Source organism: Dermochelys coriacea, chromosome 7 (assembly GCF_009764565.3).
Source record: "Dermochelys coriacea isolate rDerCor1 chromosome 7, rDerCor1.pri.v4, whole genome shotgun sequence".
NCBI classification, from domain to species: Eukaryota; Metazoa; Chordata; order Testudines; family Dermochelyidae; genus Dermochelys; species Dermochelys coriacea.
This window is the reverse complement of record NC_050074.1, coordinates 59,173,708-59,197,973: the sequence shown is the minus strand read 5'-3', so window position 1 is coordinate 59,197,973 and position 24,266 is coordinate 59,173,708. Positions and strand designations below refer to the sequence as shown.

Here is a 24,266-nt window from a genome sequence, read left to right as displayed (position 1 = left end):
GGGGGGAGGGGGGAAGTAAGAAAGAGGAAAAAACAACATTTCAAAAATTCAAAATAAAAAAAAAAGTTTTGCAAAAATTAAAAAAACAAAACAAAAATAACCAAAAAAAACCCCCTAAAATGTTTTTCTGCTTTGGACCACATGAAATGACTTCAAAATTTTGAATTTTTTCATGAAATTATTTCTTCCCCTTTTCAATCTCTCCCTGTCTATCTATAAATAATAAAAACTACGTGACATGGCAACATGGACCTTGATAGGATCAATTCAGTACTTTGCTAAAATAAAGCTATGCCCAGCTGTAGGGTTCAAACACATCCAGCTCTTTGCCTGGTCAAGGACTTTTCACGGATTTTTACATGAAAGACAGCTGAATTCGTGGCACTGCCAAGCACCTTTGATTGTGACAGGAGACAGCTTCAGATTTTGCAGGCTGCTGAGCAACGGAGGCACATGTCCAGCTGAACGCAGAGAAGACGCAGCCTCTTTCCCTGATACATTTTTGCCCGTGGCATTCCTGGATGGGTGGGATTTAGTGAAGAGCTAAAACAAAGGGATAACACTTAAAAATATATTTAAAACAATCTGCCACCATGTGTAGTGGATACATCTGTCTCTCTGTGGTACTTCTATACCCCCCCATCACCATAGTAACTGAGCACCTCACCGACTTCAGTGGATTGATCTTCACAACACCCCTGTGAGGTAGGGAAGAGCTGTTATTCCCATTTTACAGACGTGGAACGGAGCCTAAGTGACTTACCCAAGGGCACACTGGAAGTCTGTGACTGAGCTGGGAACTGAACCCAGGACTCCAGAGACTCAGCCTAGCACCCTAACTATGATTAGATCACAAATTAAACGAGTTTGGTGGTCTCAGCCTTGCTCTGTGAATGACTTCCTATTGCTTTGCCGATAGCTGGATTCCCTCCCAGCTCTGTGCTCTTCCTTCCTCTGATGAGATTCAGGGGAAATGCAACCATCTGGCCTCATCTCTAGGAAGTTCTCAGCAACAAGATGTCTAGAGAAAATAGCTGAGTGGCTTTTCTTAAGGGGAATTATTATTATTTTTTATATCTCCGCTTCTCAGCCTTCCTGCTGCTGTAGCCTTTGACTGTAACAAGACAGAGCTTCAGATTTTGCAGGGTGCCAAGTAAAGGCGGCACAATGAGGTGAGGAAGTAGCCTCTTTCCCCCCAAGCTAAAACTAATGTCAAAATGGTTTAACAAGAGGATAAAGATGTTGGCAATAGGCCCACGCAGCTCGAATAGCCCCCTCTGCCTACTTCTGCAAATCCGACAGCAATCCTGGCTTCTCCATGAACACAAAGCCAGGGTGACTGGGCTGCACAGGATGCCCAGTGTAGCCTGACTTGTGCTGCTTCCTGACATGCCGTGCTGATCTACTGGACCAGTAGAGCAATCGGCGTGTGTCACAGGGGGCCAGGCACAGGCCAGAGATCTACGGGTGGCAATACTCTGGGGGTGAAGCTGCTCCGGGGAAAGCCTGCTCTCTTCTAAAGAATCCTTGTTGATTTGACGACTCTCAGACGAAAACCTGAGATGTAGCCGGTGTGGAACCTTGGATTCAATCCAACCTCACCCACCTAAAGTCTGGGGAGGTTTTGATCCAGAGCTGGTCTGGATGCTGCAGCTTAGGCCCATCTCCGTAATCAGCCTCAACCAGAATACCCTGGATTTTCTGATCTGAATCCAGATCTAAAAGCCTGGCAACTTGGTCCCATCTCTGCCTAAAAGCAAACATCCTAGATCCCAATGTAAAGTAAAACTTGCGGAGATGCTAGGAGTCAGCACGCCGAGCTGCCTTCGTGTGCGTGTATACATCATAGATACTGGAGGGATGGAGCAGGGGTGTGTGTGTGTGTGTGTGTTCATACATTGTACATACCCACTAGGGAAATAGACAGCTAAATTTTAGGGTTTTCAAGAATGAGAGGATGGCATAGGCAGCTCTAAACCACCTTTGCCCATCTACGTACACACCCTGAACCTGGCCCTTTCCTGAGGACTGCCCTGGGAAATGGGAAATCCTTTACTGTTCTGTGGTACAAAGACAACATGGGCTAGAAAGCCCTGTGTATGCGTGTGCTGCACAGACTGGAGAAACAGAGGGCCAGATCCTCAGCTGGTGTAAATCAGCATAGCTCCATTACGCTGATTTCTACTGGCTGAGGATCTAGCCCAGAGAACTGTGTGCAGGTGTATTTCCTCCGCTGCATGAGACTTGCTCTCCGAAGCTGGTCACTTCCCCTGCTCACAGGGTCCTTCAGCTTGTCCTTCTCCACATGCAATCCCACTTCCAGCCAGCAGAGCTTGGGGTAAGCACTGTGCATGTGGCACCTTTATGCCGTGGCAAGTTTTCACATATTCTCTGCTGAGATCTGAACATCCCACAAATCAGGGGTGTCTGAAATCCACTCCCAGAGCCAGCTCTGGTGTTTGAAAATGGCCCCTTCTCATATGAGGGGATGATATATTACCCTGGAACTTAATCCATGTGTTTTCTTTGGGTGCATCTCTAATTCTATTCTGTTCTAGTCTATACAGGTTTGTATATTACACTCATCACTGTAGTATCTGAGCACCTTCACTGAGACAGTATTTTCTTCCCTAGGTACAGAAAGGGGGTGATCTCTCTACCACACAGAATAAATCTGACTTCACAAAGGAGTGTGTTGGCCACAGAACACTTACTGTGTGACCCCGGACAAGTCAGTTAGCCGTTATATACCTCAGCCAACTCTGTACAAGGGGCATAACTGCCCAACCTTACAGGAGTGTTGTGAGGATAACCCCACTGAAGATTGCAATGCACTTTAAGATCCACTGAAGAGAAGTGCTATATAGGAAACCAGTATTATTCATATTATTAAGTGTATGGCAGAGAGTGGAAATCTTCAGACCTGACTCTGAGCTACTTGCATCAGATTTACACTGCTACAACCTTACTGACTTAAGAAGAGTTATGCCCGATTTACCAGATGCACCTGAGAGTAAAATTGTGCCCTTAATTTTCATCTTGCAGAGCATTTAAAGGCAACTACGTGCAAATGGTACCATGGACCATATGTACTGGCTGTCATAGAACCCAGATCAGATTTGCTCAGTTCACAAGTAAAAATATAATTTGTCTAGCTGCCAGCCCTGCAAGCATACCTTGGGCTGAGAGAGTCAAACTGAGCTCTTTCCTTTTCATGCATCATCACCAGTGATAAAAATTCTGCAGGCCAAATCGTACTCTGAGTGACACCTATGCAACCTAATTGTCTCTAGTTCTGCTCTCAGCTACACCCAGACAAACTCTTTGTCCCTCTCCCCCCATTCACTGCTGGCATTGTCATTTACACCTGTGCAAAGTGTGTGTGTGTGTGTGTGTGTGTGTGTGTGTGTGTGTATGGGGGGGGGAACACACTACCAGGTCTGAATGAGTCACATGTTCTCCTTTTTACCTAGCCTCGTGTCCAGCCCCTGTAATTAAAACAACGAAGTGAACAGATGTGGAAGAACAAACATGGTGCTGTACCTGTTTCGGTATCTGCCCGAAGTTGCTGACAAATCCCAATATGGTGCTTTTAATCAGAGGATCGCTAGTGTTCTTGAGGTCCACCTTGTCTCCATAGAAGTAAGGGTGAAAGGTATTCACTGCCTCCACTGCAGCTGAGCCATGTTGCTTATGACCAAAAATGAGATCGATCCATTGATGGAGATGTGCACTAACATAGTCACTTTCCAGCGCCTGGAACCAAGACCCAAAATTTGTTCAATAAGGTGCATCTGTTTTAGATACATTGCCAGGCTGTCCTTCAGACTGGTTGGGTAAATACAGAGCTTTTAGATTCAGAAATGAGCTTCTATAGATGCTTCTAATTCCTCTTACACAGTCACCTTTCAGCACAGGCGGGCTCAGTGGATGTTATCCCAAAGCGGGTAAGTGGGCTCAGGTGCTAACTCTCCCTCTACAGATGGGCATTCCAGGCCTGGTCATCGTCACAAGTCAAACAAGCTCAGTGGCTTCCACCTAGAGGATACTTTGTTCCCATCACACAATCAATGCACGGTCCCAAGAAATGAGTTTTTGCTATTCAGGAGAGGTGCAGAAGTACGGGGCACTGCAGGTCAGAACGGAGGGGCAGTGGCAGGGCTGCGTGAAGCCCATTGCTCGAATGGCAGGGGGCGTTGCAAGTGAGGACTGAGTGGCATTGCCAGTGCAGAGTTTGCCCTGCCTTGTGGCCAATACAGTGTCATGTCCATGCTCCCTGCCGTCCCTGTGCTCTGGGAACTCCCAGTGGGGCTGTGCGCCACCACACTGCACCTTGAAGGCACTTAAATATTTACCCAGTGCTTTGAAACCACAATGCACCATGCCAGTGCCACGCGTTACTGACAGAACTTTTCCATCTCTCTCGGGCCTGACTCTGCGACGATGCCTGGTGCTGCATTAGCGGGTCTCCCCGGAATACCCTCCCACCCAGCATGCAGCAGAAAAAAAATGAGTTAATGGGAGCCTGAAGAACGGCTCATTTCACAGAACAGACAACTAGTCAAATGCAGCCCGTCTAATTTACCCTGTCCGCAGCGACACGAATTAAAGGGTAGCTTAGAGAACAGGCATGTCATACAACCTGAACAACAAAAAACACACAACGCCTGGGCTCCAAAGCTGTTCTCCTTAGTGAGAGCAGTTAGTGTATTAATTACATACAGCAAACTGCTTGGCGCTGGTCAGCAAAGCACAAAGAAGAGCCTGACGGATTCAGAGGCGACAAAGCGGCTGTTCAGTGTGTGTTTGAAAGTCATTTTTCCCCAGCCCCACTAGCCACAGGGAGACAAACATGCATTTTAACAGCAACCCTGGGGGCTGCTTCACAGTTCCTCATTTTGGGGTGAACTGGCTCATCACAACTTTATTTTAAGAGCAACTCTTTGTTCCCCATCTCCTCAGAAGCAAGAACTGGGGTGCTCAATGCTGTTGGAATGGACTTTTTTAATGGTCTTCTTTAGGAACTTAGCAAGATTCAAAGAGAGATTGGGCATTTATACGGACAACAAAAACATCCAGGGTTAGAACAGTTCTATTTGGGAAAAGACACAAACCCTCGTACTTCAGGGTTCACACCCACCTCTGAGTACTCAGGGTTAGAGTGAGACCTTCATGGGAGGCCGATTACCCCACGTTTCACTACTGTATGAATCTTGCACCTTCTTGTGAAGCTGAAGTGCTGGCCAATGTCAGATACAGGACACTGGGCTACAGCCTGAGTCTGACCTCGTCTACTGCAGATCAGTGTATGGGCAATCTTGTAAACTTGACACTGTTTCTTTGCTGAACTGTACCCAGATGAGACTCTAAGCCATTTGGCACAAGGAACATGACTTTAGTTGTGATTCTTTAAGTGCCGAGAGCATGCACAGCACTGCACAAGACACCAAAGGCACGGTCCCAGCCCTGAAGACCTTACAGTCTAAACAGACAGACAGTGTAAAATCCACTGTGTGTTTCCAGTTTTTTCTATGGCGAGCAGTACCTGACCAGCTTGCAAATATCCTCATAACACCCCTGGGAGTCAGGCCTATGATCCCCACTATACAGACAGGGACCTGAGGCTCAGAAGGATTAAGTGATCTGCCCAAGGTCACATAGGAAAGCTGTGGCAGGGCAGGAAATTAAATCCAGGTCTCCTGAATCACAGCCCTGTGCCTTCTTTGGAGGCAGGGAAGAGCCTGATAAGCAAGTCCAGGGGATGTACAATCAAGGAATCCATGTCTACTGGACTCTAGTGGCCAGACCTACATGTATGGGAGCAGGGAGTGGGTACAGATGCTTCTACAACCCTGCAGAGGGGCTGTTTGGGTGCTCCACCCTCAGCCTCCAAATTTGGGTAAGGACTGGTCTGTCCCTGCCGCGGACTTCCTCTGTGACCTTGGGCAAGTCATTTCATCTCATCTGCACAATGGGCTAATGATGCTTCTCTCTCTCCCTTTGTGTGATTAAACTGTAAACTCTCTGAGGCAGGGGGTAATTCTCACTGGAGAGGTGGCTGGAAACAGAATTCCCATTCCACGAGAAATTCCAGCATTGTCCATTCCCAATTGGAACATATTGAAATTTCTGAATTTCTTGTGGAACGGAGAGTCCAAAAACCCTGTACTCTGAAACACAAAATCGTTGCATTTTGATAATGCCAATGCATTATAAATAGCAACATTCACTATCCTCCATTGTTTTTTGCAGCGCTGTTGTAGTCGTGTTGGTTCCTAAATGCCCCAACAACAATAATGTGGGTGAAACCAGACAATTACTACGCTCTCAAATGAACTCGCACAAAAAGATCAAATCACCACATCACCTGTGGGTGAACACTTCTCACAAAGCAACCATTCTGTATCTGACCTCTCAGTTCTCATCCTCTAAGGAAATCTGCACAACACATTCACAAGATGATCCTGGGAGTTTTCAATTCATAACTTTGCTAGACACTAAAAATTACGGACTCAATAAAGACACTGGATTTATGGCTCTTTACAACAGTCTATAACCCACTAACCCCCCTTTGTCCTACGACTGCAGGTGCTAATTGCCCATTTCACCTTGAACTGTTTCTTGCAAGATGTGTTAACTCCTTACACTAAAAAACAATCTGTTCCACCTTGTAGTTAGCTGTGACACTTTGATTACCTTTCCAAGATCTGAAGAAGAGCTCTGCATAAGTTCAAAAGCTTGTCTTTTTCTCCAACACAAGTTGGTCCAATAAAAGATATGATCTCCCCCACCTTGTCTCTCTAACAGGTTATAATTAAATAAAATATGATATACATATAACATATTAAAGAGATAAAATACAACATATTAAAAATTACATTATAACATAAAAGTTGAAAACAAAAGGATAAAGTTACTCTTTCCCGTTGAAAATTTAATTGAAACCTGGAGCATTCCCACCAGAATTTTGATTTTGACGAAACTGCATTTTCTGATGGAAAAGTGTTCCTTTGACAATGTTTCGATCCGATCTACTCACTATGTGTGTGTCTGTACGACGCCTAGTGTAATGGGCCTCTGATGTCAACCGGGACCTCTAGGTACTATTAGAACCCAAGTAAAACAACAACAAACAAGAATATTACTGTAGCTTCTGTAAAGGGACTGGTTAGTTAAAGAATATCTTGTAAGTTAAATGGACTGGTTTAGATTACTAGAAGTGTAGCAATATATAACTGAATCAAGTTACTAGGCATGGGGACACTTGAGACCACAGCACTTATAATAGGAAGCAACTATTCTCCATCTCATATAAATTGGAAGATCATTAATTCACAAGCTTTTGTGCATCGAGACATCAGATCGAGATCTGGTTAAATGCAACCATTGGTGATCATTTTCATCACCCTTTTAAGGTGATCAAAGGGAACATATTTTAAAAAGCATATCCAAAAGCTATTCAGTCATTTTAAGTTAACGGAGCTAACGGAAGAGAGGTAGAAATTTAACTAATTTGGGATAGTATTTAGCTTTTACACTAAATAACTGCCCATGGTTTTAAAACGTGTCAGGTCATTAATCCATAATATGGACTAAATGGAGCGTCTCGATAAAAGAAAATAAAGGGTACCACAGAGAACAAGTGTGTTGTATGATCCGTTCATTGAAAGCAACAAAATATATTTATTAATGATTCTCATTAATGTTTCTGGGGGTTCCAGGATGTGTTGAGCATTCTCCAAGCAGAAATGAAGCCAAAGCCACTGTCCTGAAGACTGTACAAACTAAGCCGCCGATCACACGCACACGCACTCACATGATTACCTTTGTTCAGGCGCACTAACCCATTGAGTTCAACAGGATTACTCGCATGTCCAGAGTGATTCACAAGCTTAAGCATTTGCAGCGTTGGGATTTAAAAGACAAAGTACAGGACATGGGGGCAAGCTACAAGCCAACTGCAGAAGGTGATAATTGGCCATGTCTTGGGAATACAGTGTTTTAACAACAATTTACTTTTTGCAAGGTCAACAGATTGATTATGACAAGGTTGTGGGTATTTAGGGACAGTCAATTCGCATAGTGCAGGCGTCACAGCAGAAAATGGCCTTCTGGAGGGATCTGAAAGCAGACGGCAGTGGAGAAGCTAACACACATGGTGCTGGCAAAGCAGAGGGGAGGGGGCAAGGAGGTGATGGGAAAAGAGAGGAGAGCAGGTAATGAAGGAAGCTGTTTGGAAGGTGAGGATAAGGGCGGAGGGGGAGCTAGTGGAGAGACTCAAAGGGTAGTACGGAGACTTGGTCCAAATGACAGACACGGAAGATGATCTTCACAGCTGTTTTTGTGTGGCCTGGAGTGGGGGATGTGGGTGTGGACAAGAGGGAAGGATGCATCTTGGAACTGTTGTGAAGGAAGAGACAGCTGGTTTTGGCTAGAGTAGAGGTGGGGGGTAAGAGACATGGGAGAGGCAAAGGTGATCCCCAAGTTACAGGCCTGAGTGGCAGGGAGGAGGGTGATGTCAACAATGACACAGGTGGTGGTATAGAGGGAAGAACAGGAGCTTGGTGCCACTTCAGGGAGGAACGTACAGCGAGACAGTCAGGAGAAGATGTCTCAGACAGGCCGAAATGCAGAACAGGATGGAGACAAGTCAAGAGAGGCAGACTCATGATTGATCAATGTTGAGAGGATTGCTGAAACCATGGGAGTGTATGAGACCACCCAAAGACAGGCTGTAGCGGGAGAGAGGAGAGGGCCAAGGCGTGACTGAATGCACCCCTGTATTCACACTCTGCACACTATTGTAATAAATATGCCCTGGGAGGTATCATTTGAAAACTAATAACTTGCTCGTCAATAATATCATGGTGAAATGTGTGTAGCAGTGCTATATGTAAAGTTGTGTACACAAGCTGAAATAATGTCTGAAATGTGTTTACCAGAAAAGTCTAGGTAAACCAGTTTCTCAAAGACAAAGGACAAGCTGATGCCTTTAGCCAGGTGTCAAAGTTGGGAGGACATCACCTATTAAATAGCCATTCTTTAGCAAGGAAGGGGGTCAGGTACAGATCTGCATCTTAGCAAACAGCATGAAAGCTCTTTCATCATGAGACTCCATGACTCCAACCTCACAGCAGGGATGAACTTTATCTAGGAGTAACCCTCAGGAAAATGCATTTCAAAAGGGGAACTGGACTATAAAGTGAGGGGCAAAACACCCCAAAGGTAACTCTCCCTATCCATCTCTGTCTCCTCTATCTAAGACAACAAAATAAAAAGCCTCTGGACTTTGGGAGCAGATCCTGGCCTGAGAATTTGGTCAGCAATGTTACTGGGAACATGTGGGAAGGGACTTCACCTTGAACCAAGTCTAGTTAGTTAAGTATTAGTACTAGGAAGCATTTTATCTTTATTTCTCTTGTAACCATTTCTAACTTTAAAGCCTTATACTTGTACTCACTTAACACCTATCTCCTTAGAGTTAAATAAACTTGTGTTATTCTTTCATTAGAACTTATCCAGTGTTGTCTTTAAACTCAACTATGAGGGTAACTCCATTTATGGTAGAGGGCAATGGAACTAACATATCTGGACTGCCTAGGAGAAGGCTGGACAGTGAACACCACACATTGTTGGGGAAATTCAGGACTGGGAGTGTGGTGGGGTCACCCTGCAGGTAATAACTTAGGCTGCTGGTGTGTGGCTGGTGTGTTGCTGACAAGCTACTGGGGTCAGAGCTGCTGGATTGGGCATGTACAGACACTCAGGGTGTGACCTGCCTGCTGTTTGGCTGGTTGTGAGCAGCCCAGGTGAGTGCTGCAGGAGCAAAGTATTGTGAAGCACCCCATGTTGCAGGGAAAGGGTGACCCAGCCCCTCACTGGTCTGGATTGTACCCCAGAATTTCATACAAGGGCAGAGCCCTGTGAGACCCCAAAGAAGAGCAGGGAGTCAGGGAGAGAAACCCAAAAGTCAGACACTGAGAGCAAATCCAGAGGAAAATCAGAACAGGACAGAGTCATGAACACCACTGGCTTTTTATTTATTTATGTAGAAATTAGGTAGAGCCTTCACTCTCCCCCAATGACCTTATGGGTCACTACACCACCCTGTACACCACAAGAACCTGCATATCTCACAATTCACAAGTATGTATTCGGACTAAAAAGTCAGCTTCTACTAGCATTTACCCCACAGCGGTATCTGAGGTAACGCAGCTACAGTAATTCCCAGTCTATGTGCAGGGAAATCCTGCACTCTGGACTCAGGAACACTATGCCATGGGGAAGACGGGCTTGATGCTGCCTATGCATCAGGTCGTTGGTATGTCTGTGATTTGTTCCACATATGTCAGTGGATGCAGTGTACCTGACTTAGATCACAGCTAGAGACAGACCTGGACCAAAACCCAAGGTCTGAACCACCCTGAACTCTGCGGGAGTCCTGATTTTGAACGTTGAGGCTTGGCCCCCTCTGTAATGATAAACTCGGTATGACGCCAGAATGCGTACACAGTGTCAAAAGCAATATGTTACTCTTTCGCAGACGAGAGCTCAGCACCATAGCACATCCAAGACATCTTGCCCCAGACAACTTCTAGCAGGGGGACTGCAGCATAGCCCATTGCATCCTTAGCTCAGTCCCTAACCAAATGAGATCCTGTGTGGTGACTTTTGGCCGCACAAGCTTTGTTTAATCAGTCTGGGAGTTCAACAGTACCACACAGTCTGTCCATCTCCAGCAAGCTCAGTACAGAATCCCCTTTGCTTTCATCATCACCTCATTTTGTTTCTCCCACAGGAGACACTGCAGGACTTTTCTAATCATTAATAAATGGAATTGACTGTCATATGCCCCAGTATTATAGTGCTGTTTGCTTTCTCACCTGCACTAAAACCAGTGTAACACAGCTGTGACCCAAAGCACCCCTGTATTCACAACCTACACATGATTGTAATTATCTTGGTACAAAACATGCCTTGTGAGGCATCATTTGAAAACTAATAACTCACTGGTCAATAATATCATGGTGAAATTTATGTAGCGACATTATATGCAAAGTTACAGACTTCCCCTGTTGTTGTTGTTAGCACATGTTCAAAACCACACAGCCCTGCTTAGGGAAAAGTGCTTAAACAGGCCTATCCTAAACAAAGGGATGTGTGTTTACCTCAATTTACATGTAAGCAGTAAACAGGACCATCAAGACAGCAGGGGGAGGAGATGGCAGAAGAAAGAACAATTTGCATTTCAGCAAACACCAGCGGGGGAAGAAAGAGCACAGAGCTTCCTTCTCCACCAGACTCCATGTCGCCTTCTGCAAAGCTTGAATAAACTTGACTTGGGAGGTGGGGGGATCCTTCAGAAGAATCCACTTCAAAGGTTCAGTGGACCACAAAAAAAAAAAAACAGAAAACCCCAAGTTCTCTCTTTCATCTGAGAAGACAAAGGCACCAGCACCTTTGGGCGCTATGGGAGAGATTCTGACCATGAAGGGGATCAGCCACACGTTGCTGTAAGATGGGGGCCAGGGTGAGAAAGGCCATCTTGAACAAAGCCTTCAACCAAAACTTGCTACACTAAATTTTAGACTTTTAGACGCATGTTTTCACTTTTGCTTGTAGCCATTTCTAACTTTTGCTCTCATCCATGAACTCACTTAGCCCTAGTCTACATGGGGTGGGGGGGGGATTGATTGAAGTTACGCAACTTCAGCTACGTAAATAATGTAGCTGAAGTTGATGTACTTAGATTGACTTACCGTGGTGTCTTTACTGCTGTCGCTCCCCCATCGACTCCGCCTGCGCCTCTCGTGGTGGTGGAGTACAGGAGTCGACGGGAGAGCACTCGGGTCGATTTATCGCGTCTAGACTATTTGTTTATTAACAAAGAGCTGAGCTACATACTAACCTGTCTATGCAAGTGGATAAATTTATAAGGGTCTCCATCCGCCCAGGGGGGCAGCTGCACATCCCCCAACACAGTTCCATCCTGCATGCTGCCTGCAACATTTACAAAGGGAAAATTAGATGCAAGAACCAACCGGAGTCATTGTCCAATCGCAAATGGAAACTGAGCTTTTCCAAAATCCAAGAGAGCCTGGGGGCCTGAAGAAGGTCAGATAACTTCCTATTCCCACTGGTTTTGCTTTGTGCAATTTTGGGTTCTAGCAGAATATGGATGAGGCCTACTAAAATACTGCAGGAAGCTGTTTTTCCGGGGATTCCCAGTCCAGTTTAGTAGATGTAGAGTGATCAAATAGCTGAGAGGGTGTTCTACTGAGAATGCAAACTCGCGGGTGCTTGCCCAAAGAGGAACCTGAGGAAGATACCTCTTTGCTCATCATTACCATAATAAAATCACACATGTTCTCAACATGAACTCTGTTCTAGCCCTGACTATGGACTGGATCCAGACAAACCTGTCAGCACCTGCTTTATTGAAACACTATCATTCTATGGGCCTCAGCACTGGCCAGTGCTAATCACTGGAAGTAATTGCTAAAACAGCCCATTGCCAGGCGATTTTCACAGATTCCAAGGCCAGAAGGGACCATTGTGATCATCTAGTTTGAACTCCTATGTAACACAGGCTGTAGGACTTCCCTGAAGGATTCTGCTCTGTTAAATCTATAATCATCCTTTGCCTGCCATTACTTTCATAGAGCGTCCCCTTGTTCTTGCATCATGGGACAGTGTAACAGGGATGTGCAAATCAGTTTTCACGGCACCTATCATCATCTTAAATACCTCAGCCAAGTCCCATCTCTCTAGAACTTGGCTCTGATCACAAAATCCAGACCAAGGTTAAGGTCCAGACAACAAATATCTCCAAGATTTAGGAGTGTGTGGATTTGCCCATTATAGAGACAGGTTGAATAGAAGATATAAATGTAAATTTCAGATCTACATTCTGGTTCACCCCATTTGGCTCCATTCAGATCAGGGTCTGGGTTCTGATTTCAATCACCCAAAGCGTTTGGCTGTGTTTGGGTCCATTGCTTTTCTAAGGTTTCTCCTCTCAAGGCTAAATCATCCTAGGTCTTGCTGCCTGTTAGCAATCTCTCCCTGTCTTGGCTTTCATTAGCCCATGGCTCCCCTCACCAAGACCTTAAATACTGTAATGTGACCAACATGCAGCTGGACACTGACATGGCTGGTTAAGTTGCCTTGGCTGGCATGAATCTGGGATGATTCTCACATAAGGATGTGAAACATTTGTCTTTCCCCTTAATTACTAACAAGCCAATGTACACTGTGGTGAGATGCCTTGTCTTGCAAAGGTCACAGTCTGAGTGCAGAGTGAGTTGCTCATGTGCTGGGTCAGGAACAGAACACTGCCTGGCCAGCTCTTATGTACTGAGAATTATCCTGAACTCTCTGCTAGCCTCCAGTGCTGATTGAGAAAGGGCCCACTGGCAGGGCATGTGTTCAGGATACCATTCACTGAGAACAGGAACCACACTCCAGACCGATTATGTACCCTGAGTCCTTCGGAAGGAGGAGAGACTGCCTGTGGCAGCGCTGACCAGTGGGAGAAGACACAGTAAAAAAGAACCACCATCAAAATCATATAGCAACTCCTGAGCCCTAGATGAAGTAAAAATTACCAGGTGGTTTATAGACCACAATGTGAGCCACATTTTCAAAAGCAGTCACATAAATGCTTCAGCAAAAACCTGCCAGCATCTGATAAAACAGACATTTCAGCAGGCACAGTGACGACTTGGAAGCACAAGCCCATTTGAGCCTGGAAAGGCAGGATCTGGAGGTGCATCCTTTGTGGGAACAATTTAAATGGCCAGTGTTGAAAGCTTGTCCCTATGGAGCCTTCCTTTAATGGGAAATCTGACCTGTCTGGAGAGGGAAATCTCCATGTTATCCCCAGAAGATGAGTTTAACTGTAGTGTAACAGCTACACATTCTGTAGCCTGGGCTGTGCAGGAGGCCAGACTAGATGATCACAACAGTCCCTACTGAACATGTAGGGATTTCTTATATAGCTCTTCTCGAAGCACTTCACAATCTTTTCATGGACTCAGCTCTGCACACCACCAAGGGGAGGTCTATCACCACCATTGTACAGATGGGTAACTGAGGCACACAGAGGATAAGTGATCTGACTAAGGTCACACAGGGTATCTGTGGCAGGGAACTGAAACCAGTTCTCCAAGGCTCTAGGGCAATGCCCTAACTACTGGGCCACCCTTGCCAAGCCTTCTCGATATCTCCACAGAAGACAGCCCTAAAATGGGAGACTGAAACTAAATCCCTTTGAAACTGAGATGCTTTGGGTCTGGATCCAAATTTCACAGCTCAGCCCCAGGTCAGCCAGCCCAGGCGGCTGCGACTGCCAGATCCCATCTCCGAGTACAACGCTGGTAGGAGCGCCCACATTCCACCCAGTACTTACCGAATTCAAAGTGATTGCAGTTGGTTAAGAATTCAGGCAAGTAGAAGAACTCAGGGATGAGCTCCCGGACATCACTCATGTTCTCTCTCGATGCCGAGTCCCACGTGTTCTTCACACTGTGAAACATCCGGTCTGCTACATCAAAACTTCCCCCCTGCAGACAGAGAGCACCAGACAGTGACAGGGCTGGATTTCCAATGTTCTTTGTGACCTTACACTAACCAAGAGGCAGATGCTGAACCACAGCCTGTTTTCTAACGATAATCTAGGAACATATCAGGAAGAGCCTGACTCTGCCCTCGTTTATGCAGGTGTAACTGAGAGGGCAACCAGGCCTGGAGACATTGTCTCCCTTGCAGGAACTTGGAACCAAACAGAAATGTGGCTCCCCTACATTAATGCGGATAATGATCATGGCTTTCTGCAGCGCCTCTTATATCCAAGTGCTTTACAAACAATAGGCCTTACTCTGGGAAACTTCCTTATTTCCTGACTCAGGAAAGCAATTAAACGCATGCTTACATACACCACAGACACATGCTTAATTTCATGGGCGCTAAGTGCAACTGCCCTTTCTGAACAGGGATGGTTTCATAAAATCAGGGCCTTCGGGAAAACCCCCCATTGATTTAAATCGGGAGTTTTGCCTCAGATGGAGACCATGATATATTTCAGGTGTCATTTTCAAATATGCCACAGTGATTTAGGAGCACAGGTCCTATTAACTCCCAAAGGGGTTTGTGCTCCCAAGTCACTTAGGCACATCTAGAAAGCCCTGACCCCTCATATTTGTACTGGGATCATGACCTCCATCATCAAAACACATTTACTTCTAGCATAAAGTAACGATCAGCATTAAGCCACTTTATCCAATAGCGAAGACAGCCATGCCTCACTTAAATTGCAGAGGGAAATTTGCCCCATTAGGATTTCGGTCTCATGCCTCTGCTGCCATGGGATCTCCATTGACCAGAAGTGCTCAGGACTTGCTCAGGCACCTAGGTCTTTCCTTGCAGGTCTCCCATCCACGACCACCCAAACCTGCTTAGCTGGTGAGACCTGACTCAAAGCAGAAAGCTGTTTTTCTTAACTCCCTCTTTATCCTAGAAATGTGGATTAAAGATTCAAAACGGTGGCACTTCAAGTATGTTGCCGCTTGGAGCTAGGGGTGTGGTTCCCAGCTGGAGCAGACATACCCCTGCTAGCTCCCATCAGGCTAGCACACTAAAAATAGTAGTGCAGCCGCAGTAGCACAGGCAGTGGTTTGAGTTAGCCGCCTGAGAACATACCCATGGGGTCTAGATGGGTTTGCCCTCAGCATGGCTAGCCTCTCCTGCCACTGCGGCTACACTACTAACTCAATGACAGCCAGGACAGTATGTCTACGGGAGCTGGGAATCACACCCCAAGTGCAGACATACCCATTGAGACACTGATGAAGCGCAACTCTGCATGGCCTCTTGTTCGGGGTTTGGGGTAACTCCACCATCTAACTCAGAATATTTCTCCAAACACCACCACAGACCATCACACCAAATTTTTCCAAGTCCCAGGCAAATCCTGGAGAATATAGGCTCTCTTAGTATCTTTGAAGGAAAGTTTGGATTTAGAAGTTACTTTATTGGGGAAGGAAAGATGATCCACTGGATGGGGCAGAGGTGTGGGACTTGGGAGGCTCAGATACTCTGTGTGATCTTGGGAAAATCACTTATTCTAGTCTGTGCCTCAGTTCCGCACTCGTAAAATGTGGCTAGTCCTTCCTTACCGCCTAGGAGTGCTGTGAAGATAGACTCTCTTAATTATGAGGTGCTCAGGTACTATAGTGATGAGGAACATAGAAGTACCTGGACAGATCTATGGAGCTCATTTCACTCCTGCTATTTGCCCACCTGGTTATAGAGAAGCCAGGAATCATTTGGGGACCATGGGAACAGCCCTATGCTCAGCCAGTAGATAACACCCTAAATTCCATCCATAGGGAAGGTAGGAATATTAGGGCAATTAACAGCATCTATCTGTCCACCATATCACACTGCAGAGCAAACTCCATCTTTGGATAAGCAGGTGCATGCCACTGAAGTCAACGAAGCTTAAGTTTTGAATATGGCTGTTCTGCTCCTGTCCCTGAAGATCTATACTAGGCCACTACTGGCCTCAGTCCCACATTTATAACAAAGGGAAACACCCAGCTGTAAACTTAGCAAAGCTGGTTTGGATCAGAATTTTGGTCCAGCCTCATCTCCAGTTCACAACCCCTGTGCATGACTTCGACTCCACTTCCTTGTTTCTTACCCAGCCCACTGAGCATCATGAAGCTTTTCCACTCCAACTCAAGGGATCACAAATGAACCTCTGAACAAGATCACACAGGCAAGCCTAGCTAGGAGACAATCTGATGCACAAGGTCATCTTGCTCTTGATCAGTATCAAGCAGGGACCCGTGGAGTCAAATGCACATTGAAATAAAAACAGGGTAGAAGGAGGACTATAAATAAATCAACAGCTAACAAGTATCTCATTGAAGCATATTAAAGGGCTTTGTATATTTAATCTTCACACAGTGCACTGTGTCTGGTAGTGATTGATGCTTTTTCATCTTTTTTTGCAGCTTTTATGAGAACTAATGGTAATCTCCTGAGAAACAATATGATTTGTAATAAAAAGATTACCTGTATTAAATAAAAATAATATATACATAGGAAATGCTGTTAGTGTGACAAATCTGGTTAAAGATATTACTACCAAGAAAAAATGTGATATTTTCCCTGGCTGTCTAATTCATTTTAAGGAAAAGTAATATCTTTAAAACTTAAGCCTGTATTATTTATAAAGGAAGCAATAACTGATTTTCCCATTTCTTATATTAATACATTTATTTGCATATATTTATATCAGAATTAATGGGTTTTCTCTCTCTTGGAATTCAAAAACTGCACTGAGAGGGTAAAAGAAAATCTGGAATTGCGTTATGCTTTTCAACTGCGCATTAACATAAACTCTGACAGCTTTTTCATGGGCCGCATGGAGTAAGACCTAGGGTTTCCTTCCTTTCAGTGAAGCCATTTCAGTGATTAGGGATACGGGTTAAATTAAATACTGTTATAGTCACACTACGATAGGGCAAAAAAGGAAAGGAGTACTTGTGGCACCTTAGAGACTAACAAATTTATTTGAGCATAAGCTTTTGTGAGCTACAGCTCACTTCATCAGATGAAAGCTTATGCTCAAATAAATTTGTTAGTCTCTAAGGTGCCACAAGTACTCCTTTTCTTTTTTGCAAACACAGACTAACACGGCTGCTACTCTGAAAACTACGATAGAGGTTGTGCAAAGCAGTTAGGCAAAGCGTTCACAGGGGAGAATCTAAGTAAGAATCAAACTGCGCTCCTATAAGAATTGATTCTGTGGGGGCCGAGCATGTGCCATTGATCATAATGTTGAGGGATTATAATACTGGGTCCTAATAGGGCCTTAAATCCAAGGAGCTCAAAGCACTTCTCAGATGGCTGTAAAGAGATGAAGCTTTACAAATTCCCAAGAGACGCTAACCAGTCATTATCTGCATTTACAGGCAGAGTTTCAGTGACTCATCTGGAGTCATTGAGAGAGCTGAGAATAGAACCTACATCTCTCAAGTCCCAGTGCAGCATCTCAACACAACAGTCGCCTTCCACCCACATTGAGGCTCATTACACTTAACGAAGTATTACAGGCTCTGGAATCCCTTTTCTGCATGTTACCTTACTAAACAAGACTGTCCTAGCCTCCCAGGGATTGCCGGGTGCTATCAGCTCTGTGGACTAGGGGCATTAAGATCCCCAGCCAACTCTGCTTTTTTAAAGGGAGTTGGGTCTGAGATGCTGTGTTTTCCATTTAGACGAGTTCAGACTCAGGTGTTTGGAGCAGGCCCATCACAATAAAGCCTCTCCTTTTCTTAAGAGGCAGCCCTCACCTCAGCCTCCTTCTTATCCCTCTTATCACATGACTATTTAGGTTCCTTTAGTGTTGGACCTTATTAAAGGTTCTTTCTGAAAGTCCAAGTACACTATGTGGTCTAGATCACTCTTGTCCTCATGCTTACTGACCTCCGCAAAGAATTCCAATAGATTGGTGAGGCATAATTTCCCTTTGCAAAAGCCATGTTGAATCTGCCAACATATCGTGTTGATGTCTGATAGTTCTGTTCTTTGCTATAGTTTCTACCAGTTTGGCTGGTACTGCATTATGCACAATGGCCTGTAACTGTCAGGATCGTCTCTGGAGTCCTTTTAAAAAAATCAGCATTACATTTGCTACCGTTCAGTCATCCACTACAGAGATTTGTTTCAGCAATAGCATGTAGTGGCCCTGCCAGCAGGAGGTGCTACAGTTAGATTGCAGTGACCAGAGGTGATTGAGTCTCAGTTTGAAACATTGCCATTTGAAGGCACTGCTGTAAATTACGACAATACAATTGTGGGGGGCAGGGTTTGAAAAACTGGTGTGCAAAGCCAGACTATGTGCTATGGACATTGCTGCAAGTCCTGGCTGAACCAATCGTGTAGCTCAGGCTGTTCAAGTCTGCTGCTCTCCTGACTGTACCCGAGAGTTAGCAGTCCCTAAACTGCTATAGGACCAGGTATATGTGGGGGAAAGACAATACCAGCTCTGATTCACATGCATCAGTGCAAGATGAGAGGAACGAGGCAACTGGTGGAACCATTCAGTGGTTTAACCGGACTCACCTCAACGCAAAATTTTAGGTGCTTATCTAGATCTCAGATGCTTTTGGAGCCACCTACCAATCACACATGAATGCAGCCAGACAGACTGGTGGCTTGTTATGGATAAAAGCATCCCGGTGAGCAGGAGCAGCATTTGTAGTTTACAACAGCGCTCAGTGCTCCACAATCATTGATGACTGCAGCTAACATATGGTTTGCGGAGCGCCGTGGAAGAGCCATTGCCTCAGGTGGTTCACAAGCCCATCGCCCACTGCTGGGAACAACCGATTTCATGGGGCTTACTGCTTAATTAACACAGCACATTATTTGCATTAGCTTATTAAAAGAAAAAACAAAACAAAGCAAAGCAATTGGAGAGGGATGCGGCCAGCCCTCCTTCACCACACGACAGTCCCTGGGCACCCAAGCACCACAGCCCGAAAGCTCAGCCCAGCTGCCCCTGAACAGACTATACCATGAAGACATGCAGATGTCAGTAGGAGCCTCCCTAAAATACCTTGTCCCAGGTCCTCTCCCCAACCCCAAGTAAACAGCATGAAAATTCCAGGTGCATAGCGGTGAACTGGAAGGACCTCGCTGTCCTTGAAAGTGTGACCCCAGCCACTTGTTGAACAGCATGCCCTTGAATAAGCAGGCCCACAGGTCAGTTCACCAGCCAGCAAAGGTAAAAAGGAAACTCCAGAGACAAATGACATCATCTCTTTCTTCAGAGTTCGCTTTACCATCAAACAGAAGGAGTCATGGCCAGGCACAGCAACACAAAAAAAAACCCACACCAGGTCTTCTTGTCTGAGCCCTTAGCTCTCGTAGTGAGCTCAGGCTTTGCCTTATAGAGTTTCCCAAATGGTGGGAACCTCCTTCCCTGGTCATGTGACCTCCAGATTTTCAGTCCCGACTGGGCAAAGTACATTTCCCATCATTCTTGGTTTTAGGGTATGCATCCACTGCAATAAAAAGACCTGCAGCATGGCCATAGCTGGGCCTGGTCAGCGGAAGGGGGAGGGTCTCAGAGCCTATGCTCCAGAATGAGCCCAAACCTCTACACTGCAAATTTTAGCACTGCAGCCCAAGCTCCATGTGCCTGAGTCAATTGACCCGGCCTCTGAAACTCGGCGCTGCGGGTTTTTTAGTGCAGTGCAGACGTATCCCTACGGCCCCAAGGGACATAACAGGTGCACTGGGATGGGTGCGTAAGGCCCAGTGTCGGCTACAGTCCCATCCCAGTACACACACGTCAGGGTTTTGTGATGGATAATCTAGGCTCCCCCTCCTATGACTGGACCCTCTGTTAGAATGTAATATATACACACGGCTCTGATCCTGCTCCCATTGAGGCTTTGCCAGTGAGTTCAGTGAGAACAGGATGGGGCCACCACCAATCCCAGACTTCGCTAGTGACATAAGAACGAACGGGCAGCTCATTAGCCAGTGGCTGGAATCAGCTATCATGTTCCACGTAGCGTAGAAGAGCTGACCCTGCTCCATATGAGAGAGGCTAAATGCGGTGCTCTTTTACCTGAAGAGAGCAGAAGGTCTGCGTAAATGGCTCCATTCGGACCAAGTACGACGCTACTATGATGGCCGACGAGTAGTGGGTGCAATAGTGACACTGGGCTGACGGGTCTCCTGTAAATTAGAGGTGATTGGGTCTCAGTTTGAAACATTGCCATTTGAAGGCACATCTGCAAATTACCACAACACAATTGTGGGGGGCAGGATTTGAAAAACAGGTGTGCAAAGATCCATGTGCAAGGGCATGACTGATAGGATGTGTGCACACACAACCAGGCAGGTACACTGCAACCTGGCTACATGTGCGTACCCAGTGATGAGCTGCCAAAATCTTAACAACCGGTTCCCTCCTCACCCCACAAGGGAGTCGTGGCCTGCCCCCACCACTCCTGCCCCGCCCCCACCCCTGCCCCTCGGGACTCCTGCCCCATCCAATCCCCCGTGTTCCTTGACGCCCCCTCCCCAGACCCCTGTCCCATCCACCCCCCTCCCGTTCCCTGACTGCCCCCAGAATCAGGCAGGAGGATCTTGTGGGCCTACTGTGTTGGGTGCCCACCCCACCCTTAAGAGCCAGAGGGACCTGCCGGGGGGCGAGGTGGGGAGTCCCAGCGGTGCTTATCTGGGGCAGCTCCTGGGAAGCATCCAGCAGGTCCCTCTGGCTCCTAGGGGCAGGGTAGAGTAGCTGCGGGGGGAGCAGAGGGAGCGGCTGCTCCCCCCACTGATCACATCAAAAGTGGCGCCTTAGGCACCAACTCCGTGGGTGCTCCAGGGCTGGAGCACCCATGGGGAAAATTTGGTGGGTGCAGAGCCCCCACCGGCAGCTCCCCTTCCCGCGCCCAGCCCCAGCTCACCTCCGCCTCCTCCCCTGAACGCACCGCACTGCTCTGCTTCTCCGCCCCGCTTCCCCTCGGCTTCCCATGAATCAGCTGTTCGTGCAGGAAGCCTGGGAGAGGTGAGAAGCAGGTGGCGGCTTCGCGCTCAGGCCCAGGGAGGCAGAGGCGAGCTGGGGCAGGGAGCGGTTCCCCTGCGCACCCCCGGGTTACCTGCTGCGGTGCGGGGGGCCCTCTTCGTGCCCCACCCATCTCAGCTCACCTCCGCTTTGTTTCCGCCTCCTTGGGCCTGAGTGCAAAGCTGCTGCCTGCTTCTCAGCCCTCCCCAGCTTCCTGCACGAACAGCTGAATCGCAGGAAGCCAGGGGGGCGGAGAAGCAGAGCAGGGCGGCGCGTTCAGGGGCAGAGGCAGAGCAGAGCTGAGCTGAGCTGGGGCCGGGTGCGGGGAAGGGAGCTGCCGGTGGGTGCTCTGCACCCACCAAATTTTCCCCATGGGTGCTCCAGCCCCGCAGCACCCAAGGAGTCGGCGCCTAAGTCACCATTTTTGGCTGGTTGTCCCACGGGACAACCGGTTCTAAAAAGGCTTCCAAATTTAACAACCGGTTCCAGCAAACCAGTGCAAACTGGCTCCAGCTCACCACTGTGCGTACTCCCTTTACATGTGATTGCACACACCTTGAATGTAATACCAGGGGGAAGCACAGGCCCTAAAGGGTCTATGTACCTCTCCCCATGCCCCTTGATGTCCCTGGGGTCCTTAGGTGTTATTTTGTTGCATTTGCAAGAGGGTTACCCCCACAGTGATCAGCCATGTGGCCACATAAGGACGGGATGGAGTCCCATGTAATCCCTATGGCCCGGCAGATGATGCAGATACTACGGTGACAGGTGTCTTAACATTAGTGGAGCTAGATCCTGAATGCCCTCCTCCTTCCATGCCATCCTGCCTGCTCCTGCTCCATCCCCCCAGTGCTTGAAGTGTGCCAGGTCAAAAGGGGCACAGACTTGGCATACTTAATATAAAATGTCTACCTCTGAGCCAAGTTCCTGGGGGCGTGTACATTTCAGCCCTGCCTCTCAGGGCGCAAGCAGCCAGCCACAGCTGCTGCAGGAAGCAATTCCCCCCTACTCCCAGGGGCCAAAGCTATTCTTGGGGGTGAGGGGGGAAGAACCCAGCAGCTAGAGGGTTCCTTCCCCATCCCTCCCCTCCCTTCCTGTAAGGCCTTTACCCTTCTCCTTGCCCCTCCATCCCTGCCTGGGAGGGGGAGAGGGAACCTTGCTTAGGCCCGCCCAGCCTGAGAGGGGACTGGAAGAACCCCAGGAGCTGCAGGGGGAGCAGCGATGAGGCTGGAAAGGGCAGAATAGATGAGGGGGCAGGACGGCTGGGGAGGTGGGAGGGGGAAGAGTTGCTGTGGGATGGGGGACAGGCAGAGGCGACATTGTTTTCATTTTAGTAGAAAATGACAGACCCTCCTCCCAGCGCACAGACCTTTTTCAGCCCACTTTAAGCCCTGCACACCCACCCCCATTCTCTCCCACATCACTCTGTCCCCCAGCAAAGCCCCACTTCCCAGGGGCCAAATTGCCTCACTTACCCCAGTCCCCCACTGCAGCTATCAGACAGGATGCCTGCAAGGACCCTCGATGGGAAAGTGACCTCTGCTGCTAAGCCCCTGGCCCAATACTGGTCTCTGGCATGAGGATGGGGATGGGACCTAGCAGTGCAGGACACATCAGGATGGGGGACAGGATGAGAGTCACTCCTCGTAGGAGACACATCCCAGGAACCCGAGGCCCTCTCTCATCTGACTTTGCCCAAGCCCTGGAAATCAACTGGTCCTCCTGCAGGTGACATCTCCCTAGGAATTAACCCAGCGTCCAAGGGGTTCAGTGGGAACTGGATTTGTGCCTCCCATGATTCTCCGAAAGCACTCACCTTCGCTCTTCTCTACCTCATGGTAGCGCTGGATAAATTTGCGTTTCCTTTCCAGTGTCTGAGCTCCCATGGGCTTGGAAAGATCTCGGAACGTCTGGGGGCTAGCAAGGTTCAGCATCTGCAAGGCAAACGTCGGGGGGGGGGGCAGGGAGCAGCTGAACTCTCCTAACCCCACTGACCTGCTTAGCCATGGCTGCTCAGGTGCGTCAGCAACACCCACAGCCAGGAGAATTCACTGAGCTCAGTGCTCATCCCTTCAAACTGGATGTGATGCCATTGTCAGCGTGGAATGCCTCCCCATTACTCTGTGGGACCTGCGTTAACCTCGTGCAGGGTGTCAGTATGGTCACTGCAAACTGGGAGACGTGTCACAGGAAGCTAAGCCTTGGGCAGGTATAAGCTGGTAGAAATGACACCCGCAGTTCCTGGGGAAAGGGGATGAGCCCTGCCTTCAGCATCACCCCTTTGCTGGTTGGTTCATGGAGTGACCCCAGCATATAGTGCAGAAACCACAGCATATCTGCCTTTCTGGGCAGAGGTTCAATGCTATCAACATCCCCTTCCCAAGGGAGAGGGAAGGATCCTTGGAAGCAGAGAGCGTGTGCCTCCGAGAGCTCAGTGTGTGCAAGGAGCCTCCCACCCAGAAGGTACATTCACACTGCAGTCAGGACAGCATGCGTAGGCATACAGGAGCTAGCTTGGACTCAGCTAGCTCGCAATACATAGCTATGGAACTGTGATGACACAGGCCAGCTGCCCAGGTCTCTAGGGTCCCAGACGATTGCTGTGTAGATGTACCCAGACTGGCACAGCCTGCATGAAGGGACAAGTGGCAGTACCTGCTCTCAGGGGAGC

At 47.5% G+C, this 24,266-nt stretch overlaps 1 protein-coding gene across 4 annotated transcripts in view; it reads right to left on the bottom strand.

The window, feature by feature from the left end:
* Window positions 1-24,266, bottom strand: part of WDFY4 (WDFY family member 4) — a 254,443-nt gene that overhangs the window by 33,232 nt on the left and 196,945 nt on the right. For all 4 annotated transcript variants that reach the window (XM_038410907.2, XM_043518469.1, XM_043518470.1 and 1 more), the window contains exons 51-56: window positions 23,412-23,529; window positions 20,651-20,760; window positions 14,411-14,564; window positions 11,909-12,000; window positions 3,544-3,756; window positions 396-543 (exon numbers count right to left, since the gene is read on the bottom strand). In XM_038410907.2, coding sequence (XP_038266835.1) covers window positions 396-543; window positions 3,544-3,756; window positions 11,909-12,000; window positions 14,411-14,564; window positions 20,651-20,760; window positions 23,412-23,529 — 835 coding nt within the window. The remainder of the gene's footprint in view (window positions 1-395; window positions 544-3,543; window positions 3,757-11,908; window positions 12,001-14,410; window positions 14,565-20,650; window positions 20,761-23,411; window positions 23,530-24,266) is intronic.